The following is a 9,198-nucleotide window of genomic DNA, read 5'->3' on the forward strand; positions in this document are numbered from 1 at the left end:
AGGATGGTCTCGATCTCCTGACCTCATGATCTGCCCCTCTCGGCCTCCCAAAGTGCTGGGATTACAGGCTTGAGCCACCGCGCCCGGCCCTATAAATATTTTAATAGGAGTGGTATTAAGAAAAAGTAGGCATTTTTAGTAGCAAACAAAATGTTATTGGTAGTAGGTGAGAATGGTAAGCATATATTTAAAATACCATCAAGTGTTGAATTTATAGTAGGACTTTTTATTCATTCATTTAGTAAACTCTTATTGTGATAAAGGAGGTATCAGGGATGACATCCATATTTCTGGTTGGGCATTCACATTTAAAAAATTAAAGTTGAAGTGTGTGATATATAACATTTGTAAGCTTTTTGATCTGAGGGGGGCAATTATAATGTTCCAGGTACTGTGTTAGGTGCTGGAGATGTAGTGTTGATTGACGCCGTACCATGCCACCCACAGGCCCTGGGCCTCCCTCCTGTGCTCATGGGCACCCAAAGTTTCAGCCTTAGAAGTAGTTTCCAGAGGGGCCAAGGCAGCCAGGGGTTGGTGTGTCAGTGCCGCCCCAAGCACATGTACAACCAGCTAGGTCACGACAGTACCTGGGCTCGGCTATCGGGACATGTCCACAACTTTGCTCTACCACAGAGCAGGCAATGGGAATAGGAACAGGCCAGGGAGTGGCAGCAGGCGCTTTTCAACCTGCAGGGGGAGGGGGTTTCCTAGGCCCCCAGGAACGCAGGGATGCCTGGGTCCAGAGCCATGGCTAGGTGGCTGCAGCTGTGCCCAGGAGTGTGGCTCCTGCCCTGCCAACTCGGTAGGGCATGGGGCTTCCGCTGGGATCACCTGTTCCCAGGTCTTGCCTGCTGTGCAGAGCACGCAACCCTGGCTGCACCTCCCCCAGTGCAGCTGGCTTCCTCACAGTAGCCACTCCAGACAGGCCGCTGCTGCCATCACTATGAAGGGAAAGTATAGCTTGAGCTGCAGTAAGAAAAGAGAGGGGGCCTAACTTACTTGGGAAGGGTTGTGGGGCATGTCAGGCTACACTTTTGGTGATATTATGAGTTTTGAGCAAAGGCCAGTAATGTGTCTAGAAGTTCTTAGATGAAGAGGTAGAGTTACAGTATTCCAGTTAGTGGGAGCATCTGACCATGTGTGAAGGAGCTTGGTGCATTTGAAGAGCCAAAAGAAGGCTGTTGTCACTAGAACATAGTCAGTGATCGGGAAAGGGACTTGAAATGACTAGATTGCCTTCCTTTTTCTAGTCTGCTTTTCAGTGTTCACTACTGTGTTGTAGAAAATGGATCAGAGGGTCAAGCATAGATATGGAGAGGGCATTTAGGAGGCTGTTTATTTATAGTAGTTCAGGTGAGAAACAGTGGGGACATTACAACTAGGGATGTGACCGTAGATATAGAGAGAAGTGGATAGGTTACAGAAACATGTAGGCGATGCAGTTCCCAGGGTCTGATAATGTATTGAGTATGTGGAGAGATGGAGGAGGGATCAGAGAGACACCCATATTCCGACTTGGGCATTCAGTCATTTAAAAACTTGAAGTTTGAGTGAGTATGTAACATTTGCAGCTTTTGTTGAGGAGGACATTCTTAAACTTGTGCATTCTAGAAGAGAATATTTAGTGCTTTCCATGTTGATGACCGGAATGTTTTTTCATGCTGTAGATATTACACCACCATATTGCCTCAGTAGAGAAACTTGCTTTGACTACTTCTGGATGCCCCCTTGTGATTCAGTGCAAGAACTTCAGAACCGTGCATTTCATTGTTCCCAGAGAAAGAGATTGCCATGATATTTACAACTCTTTGCTACAACTGTCAAAACAAGGTATTGTTCTTAGAGACCAAAGCTTAGATGCTCAATTTGAGATGGGTTATCTAAGATACTTTATTTAATGTTTTATTGTTGTTATTTTATCCTTTTTTACTCTGACAGTCAGGTTCTTGTGTACTCTGTCTCCCCCAAATTGGCCTGAAAGTAATTAGAAACTATTGATCTGATACAAGAATGGTATAGTTGGAAGGGGTAATGTAAGGAAAAAGCAAAGCATTTATAGTAGAGACTTACAAAACCGCAGTTTTATATTAATCTTTTAGTCTATTGATAGCAAGTAGCACAACATATTTTTTAAGAGGGTCTTTCACAATCAAAGAGAATGACTTGGAAATTGATATTACGGAATACAAAGTTAAGGAAGAAGGTCAAGGTCCTTTGGTAGCAGTGGAACTAAAATATTTAATAGATTTGAGTGGGAGATACAGAAGATGAGCAGAGAAACAAGAGAAGGTGAATTCTATTTGAGTAGAAGTAAGGTTGAGTTCAGTCCTAAAGAATAACTTTTTTTTTTTTTTGGAGACAGAATCTCACTCTGATACAGACTGGAGTGCAGTGGCGCCATCTCAGCTCACTGCAACCTCCACCTCCCGGGTTCAAGCAGTTCCCTGCCTCAGCTTCCTGAGTAGCTGGGATTACAGGCAGCCACCACCACACCCGGCTAATTTTTGTATTTTTAGTAGAGACGGGATTTCACCATCTTGGCCAGGCTGGTCTTGAACTCCTGACCTTGTGATCCACCCTCCTTGGCCTCCCAAAGTGTTGGGATTGCAGGCGTGAGCCACTAAAGAAGAATCTTATCACTACTTATGCCCTGTGGATCTGCTGACTTCCTTCCCCCAACATGACTTGAATTATATGTTGGACTGGATTTTGGTTGAGCAGTCTGGGTTGCCGCCTGCAAGAGTGGTCTCAGAGCAGGTCTTTGTTCATTCTTCTCTCTGAGGACATAAGCCTGTAACATCCCATTGTCTCAAGCCAGAGTTTCTAGTAAAGATGATTCCGAAGCGCCCCCAGAGCTCTGTGCAACAGTTGCCATTTTCAGTCAACAGAGTCCGATAGGGATGTATAATGCAATTTCACGTTCTGTATGCTATCTCTAGCTTCTCATTATAATGTTAGTCTATTTTACATCTCATTTGGGAAAGTGATTAGTAGGAAATGTCTATTAGTGTCTTTATAATTTTACTTTTAAGAAAAAGAAATATTGCAATAGAGGATTTAACATGTAAGTCTAACTGTATTTATTAGCTTTACTTTTGCTGATGACAAAAAATCCAATCTCAGATTGATATGTGTGCTTTTTAGGTATAATCATTTGCATACTGAATATCAAATATATTCAGGTATTAGCCATCTCTTTGAAGATTGTAAAGAGAAAAATGAAGGAAAAAACTGAAAAATTACATTTATTTGTAGTGTGTCTTATAAATTGCACTTAACACTTAAAATTTTGTATTCTGTAGCAAAATATGAAGATCTCTATGCATTTTCTTATAATCCCAAACAAAATGATTCAGAACGACTACAAGGCTGGCAGCTCATTGATCTCGCTGAGGAGTATAAGAGGATGGGAGTGCCAAATTCTCACTGGCAGTTGTCTGATGCCAACCGGGACTACAAGGTACCTTAACAACGTTTTGGAGAAATTCAGAAAACGTTAGTACCAGAGGGTTAGCGAGTGTCAGCATAGCAAGTTGTCTGTGTATTGAAATGTGCTGTTCTTGCGTTTAATAAGGTGTCAAGGTGTTTAAAGAGGTTTTGAACTGAGATAGAATGGTTATGTTTTGTTTGATATTTACAGATTTGTGAAACGTACCCCAGAGAACTGTATGTTCCCCGGATAGCAAGCAAACCCATCATTGTTGGTAGTTCCAAGTTCCGGAGCAAGGGAAGATTCCCAGTTCTTTCCTACTATCATCAAGATAAGGAGGTAGGATGCTTTTCTTTCGATTTTAGAAGTAAGGTATAACTCTTTAGGGTTAAGTATCTAAAATAACACTTTGTGGTTTTTTTTTTGAGACAGGGTCTCGCTCTGTTGCCGAGGCTGAAGTGCAATGGCATGATCTTGGCTCACTGCAACCTCCACCTCTCGGTTCAAGCAATTCTTGTGCCTCAGCCTCCTGAGTCCCTGGGACTGCAGGCGCATGCCACCATGCCTGGCTAATTTTAGTAGAGACGAGGTTTTGCCACGTTGAACCAGGCTGGTCTTGAACTCCTGACCTCAAGTGATCCGCCTGCCTTGGCCTCCCAGAGTACTGGGATTACAGATGTGAGCCACTGCCTGGATCAAGAACACTGTTTTTTACATTAAAAGATTGCTAATGGAGAAGCACTGGCTTTTTGTTTAATTACATTTTTGCAAATTTAAAACAAAACTACTCAAATACAGAAATTTTCGTACTTCTTGTCATCTTTTCTTGACCCTCCCTTCCTTCCAGCAGTGACTTGAAAGTAATACGGTTAGTTAACAGATAGGATCCTCTTTCTTTCCTGTGGTTCTCTTTTGATTCTGCTTATATTTGGGAAAACCATTTGGTTTTGATAAGATGACCGCTGAGACAAGGGAGAGAACCAAGGGCATTTCAGAGTCCCATTTTAATAGTAAACTCAAATCAAAAGGATTTTGCAACATGAAGCAGTGGAGGAGGCATCTTTATAGTGAGATACTGTAATAAGGTTTGCTTATATTAGTAAAACTTAACCTTTGTAGCCTGCTGATAGAAGGCCAGGAGGCACTGCGTGTCTTCCTAACTTTGTAAGGTAGGCTTTACTAATTACCTGTAACTTTCAAGTGGGGAAACTGAAGTTCAAAGAGGGTAAATCACTTCCTTGTCTCACAGCAAGTAAGTTGAGGAATTCTATGCCATTTGTGACTCCTGGTCCTTTGTGACCTGGTTTTGTTTTCTCTGAGAACCTTTAGAATCTTCTTTTTCCCCAGTGTTCTGAAATTCCTTTTTTTTTTTTGAGATGGAATTTTGCTCGTTGCCCAGGGTGGCGTTCAATGACGTAATCTCAGCTCACTGCAACCTCTACCTCCCGGGTTCAAGCGATTCTCCTGCCGCAGCCTCCCAAGTAGCTGGGATTATAGGCACCTGTCACCATGCCCAGCCAATTTTTGTATTTCTAGTGGAGACGGGGTTTCACCATGTTGGCCAGTCTGGTCTTGAACTCCTGATGTCAAGTGATCCACCCGCCTCGGCCTCCCAAAGTGCTAAGATTACAGGTGTGAGCCACTGCGCCCTGCCTGTTCTGAAATTTCATCCAGAAACTCAGGTCTCAATTTTGGGAATTTGCTTCTCTATTTCTTTGATAGTCTCCTCTCTTCTTTTAATTTTCTTTGTACTTTTAATTTATTAGTTGACAATTGGGCTTTGTAGAATAAACTTCTACTTTCTTTTTTTTAAAACTTTCTCCTTTATTTTTCTTTTTTTTTTTGTATTTTCTGGAAGATTTCCTCAACCTTATCTCCAGTCTGTGTCTTAGATCCTTTTTTTTTTTGCTGTGGTGTTTTTAATATCTGAGAGCTTTTCCTATTTTCTGAAATTTTTTAAGATAGTTTTCTATTCTTGAATGTGATGTTTTAGTTCTTTGAAGATGTTAAAGATTTTTTAAAAATTCTCATGCTTCCCACATTAGTTATTGTTTTGCTAAGAGTTCCATTTTTTTCTGTTTATTTAGTGTTTTTGTCTTTCATGTCTTTCAAATACCTGTTTCTTGGCCAACATCTCATATTTAAGCTGTTTTGAAGTTTGTGTGCAGGAATGGTTCATATCTTGGGATTCTTTCTTTTTTCTTTTTCTTTTTTTTTTTTTTTTGAGACAAGGTCTCGCGTTGTCTCCCAGGCTGGCGTGCAGTGGCACAATCTCGGCTCATTGCAACCTCTGCCTCCTGGGTTCCAGTGATTCTCCTACCTCAGCCTCTAGAGTAGCTGGGATTACAGGCACGTGCCACCATGTCTGGCTAATTTTTATATTCTTAGTAGAGATGGGTAGGATTTCACCATTTGGCCAGGATGGTCTCGAACTGCTGACCTCAGGTGATACACCCGCCCCGGCCTCCCAAAATGCTGGGATTGCAGGTGTAAGCCACCATGCCTGGCTTTGGGATTCTTTCTGTTGTATAAGTTGGTTTCCTTAAAGAAGAAACCTCTAATTTTGGTCCCAATGTGTATAGTAAGTCTGGCCGTGATCCAAGGGTGAAAAGAATGGTGGCAAGATCTCACATTTTGTTATGTAGACTTTACTTAATGCTCCCAGTTTTTGTGAGTATAGGGCTTCACCCCTGCTCACAGCTGTGTGTATTGTCTATAGAGTCTTCAGGTTCATCCTCATCATAGAATAAACCTTGCCTTCAAGGTAAGGGAGAGTCTGATGGTCTTAGCTAGCCCTCATGCACACATTCCACCAGTTCTCCTTTTTTTCAGTTATATCCCTGCTCAAGCCTTCAGAGGTTTTGAGCCTTTTGGGATTTTGCTGCACAAAATACCTTGCTTCTTATTGACTTAAGGGAGTTAGCAGCTTTCTTTGTCCTGTAAAATTGGGTATCACTTGCTAGTCAGCTATCATCTCCCCAAATTTTATTGACGTCTCTATGTCTTTTTTCCCATTCTGTTTGTCCCTGTGGTTTTATACATTTTAACTTTCTTTATTAGAACCTGACTTGGATTTTGGGAAGGAGCAGAGGCAAAGGGGTAAGGGTTTAGACAGAAATTTCTAATCTACTTTTCACAAATAAATCAGAGAGAGGTTAAATGGTTATGGCCTCTCGACACAGCCATATGTGTAAACATTGTTTATTGGAAAGTTGGGCTGAAAATAGTTATTCAGTGGACAACTTAACAAATCAGAAAGTAGGTCTGAAAAGAATTTAATTAGGCAATACTCATTTTCTACTATTTTATCATATTTTCATGGTTTTATTTTGTGAGTTTAAAATATGCAATTGTGTGAATTTGTATGTATTTTTGTTTTCCATTGGAGAAAAAGTATATGGGTCTAAATCTTTTAAATCTTTTTTTAGGACTTTAAACAATAGTAGGCTGGGCATGATGGCTTATGCCTGTAATTCCAGCATGTTGAGAGGCTGAGGTGGACAGATTGCTTGAGCCCAGCAGTTGACAACCAGCCTGGGCAACATGGCAAAAACCCGTCTTAACAAAAAGTACAAAAATTAGTCAAGCACGGTGGTGTGTTCCTGTAGTCCCAGCTACTCTGGAGGCTAAGTTGGAAGGATTGTTTGAGCCCAGGAGGTGAAGGCTGCAGTAAGCTGTGATCGCACCACTGCATTCCAGTCTGGGTGACAGAGCAAGACCTTGTCTCAAAAACCAACCAAACAAACAAAAAAGAGTAAATAATGAATCCAACCATTCACTACTTATATTTTCTTGCTCTATTCGATTGACTGTATTTTAACCCAAATTTGAATTGAAGCTCATTTTTCTCATTTTATATTAAGATTGCTGATTTCTAATTAGAGATCTTAAAGCCTTTAGAAAGTAAAAGTTCCAATGATGCTACTTAAAAATTCTTGTTCTATTTTTATTGACTAATCTTTTACTTGAACGTCAGTTGGAAGTATCCTGTAATCTAAATGGAACGCAGAATGCAGGTATCTTAACAGTAGGTTACTTAACAGAAGGTTACTTAACAGAGAATTGACTGGGTGTTATTTCTTAGGACCCAGGGTTTTTTCATCAAACTAGATAAGGAGGTATTTAGTTTTCTTATGAGAAGAGAATATTGGGAAAACTTAGGGAATGTCAAGATATTGAAGTAGTATTTAATTCAAAGAGGATCTTAAAGTTAATGCCTCCTAATTGTTATATTTGATTTTAACACTTTTGGCTTTTTTTCTTGCAAGCATTTTTAAAGATACATTTTAGAGATATTTGCATAATCTGTTTTCTGTTCTTTAAAAAAATAGGCTGCCATTTGTCGCTGTAGTCAACCACTCTCTGGATTCAGTGCCAGGTGCCTGGAGGATGAACATTTGCTTCAAGCCATTAGTAAAGCCAATCCAGTTAATCGCTATATGTATGTCGTGGATACCAGGCCAAAAGTATGTATTTTAAATACGGTACAGTCTGCTAGTTTAATTATCTTTATTACTTTACTTAATGAGAGTTAATAAACTTGCCCATATTTAAAATATCTGAATCCTAGTTTTAAATTAACTAAGGTTAACATACTAAGGAAATCAATCCTTTATTTAAAGGATACCAATTTAGAAGACCAATTTCTTAGTAGCTTATGGTGATTTCTTATGTCTTCTGATGTATATAAATTCAGGAAAGCTGAATTGTATATTGAGAACTCTTGCTAGTATTTAAGTCTTGTGTTATTGTGAAGAAATAATAAAATGTGTGTTGTGAAAAACAAATTGTTACTATTCTTTTTTTTTTTTTTTTTTTAAAGACAGAGTTGTGCTCTGTCACCCTGGAGTGCAGTGGTGTGATCTCAGCTCACTGCAACCTCTGCCTGCCCGGTTCAAGCAATTCTCCTGCTTCAGCCTCCTGAGTAGCTGGTATTACAGGCACGCACCACCATGCCTGGCTAATTTTTTGTATTTTTGGTAGAGACGGGGTTTCACCATGTTGGCCAGGCTGGTCTCGAACTCCAGGCCTCAAATGATCCACCCACCTTAGTTGACCTCCCAAAGTGCTGGGATTACAGGCATGAGCCACTGCGCCCATTCTAAATTCTTATTATTCTTTTTAGTAGAATTTTCAATTGGCAAAACATTTTTATGCTAAAATAATGGATTTTAGCTTGAAATATTCAAGAAAATAAGGAAAACAGTTAGGAAACAATTTGAACCAGAGAATTGTAAATAGTGAACAGGAATTTGGGTTCTCTTAGGCATCTGTGCTATGGGGCCAAATTGTTATCACTGGGACAAATGTCAGAGTCCCATCTTTTTATTAACATAAACAAGCAATTCATATACGATCCTGAAACTAAAATAATTAAAATCCTCAGTGGTAATAGCTAACATTACTTTTAATTTTTGTTATAGCGTCGCATGCAGAGCTGGTGGGCTACACAAAAGGACATTGGCAGAATTATAGTGAGAATTTCTTCAAAAATCCGGAATGATGAGAAAATAAGAGAAAGCAATGAGAAAAAGCGAGTGAGCAATATAGAACGCAAGTGGTTTTTAGGCAGCTTTGTGAAGGGAATGGTCACTATTTTAGAAGTGATTCTCATCATTATGCAATTTCACAAAAGATAATTTAGAAAACAGAAGAAGAGATTAAGTTGAGTAAATTGCACTTTGGGAGGCTAAGGCGGGTGGATCACCTGAGGTCAGGAGTTTGAGACCATCCTGACCAACATGGAGAAACTCTGTCCGTACTAAAAA

General features: G+C 40.0%; 1 protein-coding gene across 2 annotated transcripts in view; it reads left to right on the forward strand.

The window, feature by feature from the left end:
* Positions 1-9,198, forward strand: part of MTMR6 (myotubularin related protein 6) — a 42,400-nt gene that overhangs the window by 18,819 nt on the left and 14,383 nt on the right. The window contains exons 3-7 of one of the 2 annotated variants that reach the window (XM_011958639.1): positions 1,668-1,830; positions 3,303-3,460; positions 3,641-3,769; positions 7,762-7,896; positions 8,854-8,967. In XM_011958639.1, coding sequence (XP_011814029.1) covers positions 1,668-1,830; positions 3,303-3,460; positions 3,641-3,769; positions 7,762-7,896; positions 8,854-8,967 — 699 coding nt within the window. The remainder of the gene's footprint in view (positions 1-1,667; positions 1,831-3,302; positions 3,461-3,640; positions 3,770-7,761; positions 7,897-8,853; positions 8,968-9,198) is intronic. The other variant, XM_011958646.1, reaches the window with a different exon arrangement.

This window comes from Colobus angolensis, unplaced genomic scaffold (assembly GCF_000951035.1).
Source record: "Colobus angolensis palliatus isolate OR3802 unplaced genomic scaffold, Cang.pa_1.0 Scaffold113, whole genome shotgun sequence".
Classification (NCBI taxonomy): Eukaryota; Metazoa; Chordata; class Mammalia; order Primates; family Cercopithecidae; genus Colobus; species Colobus angolensis.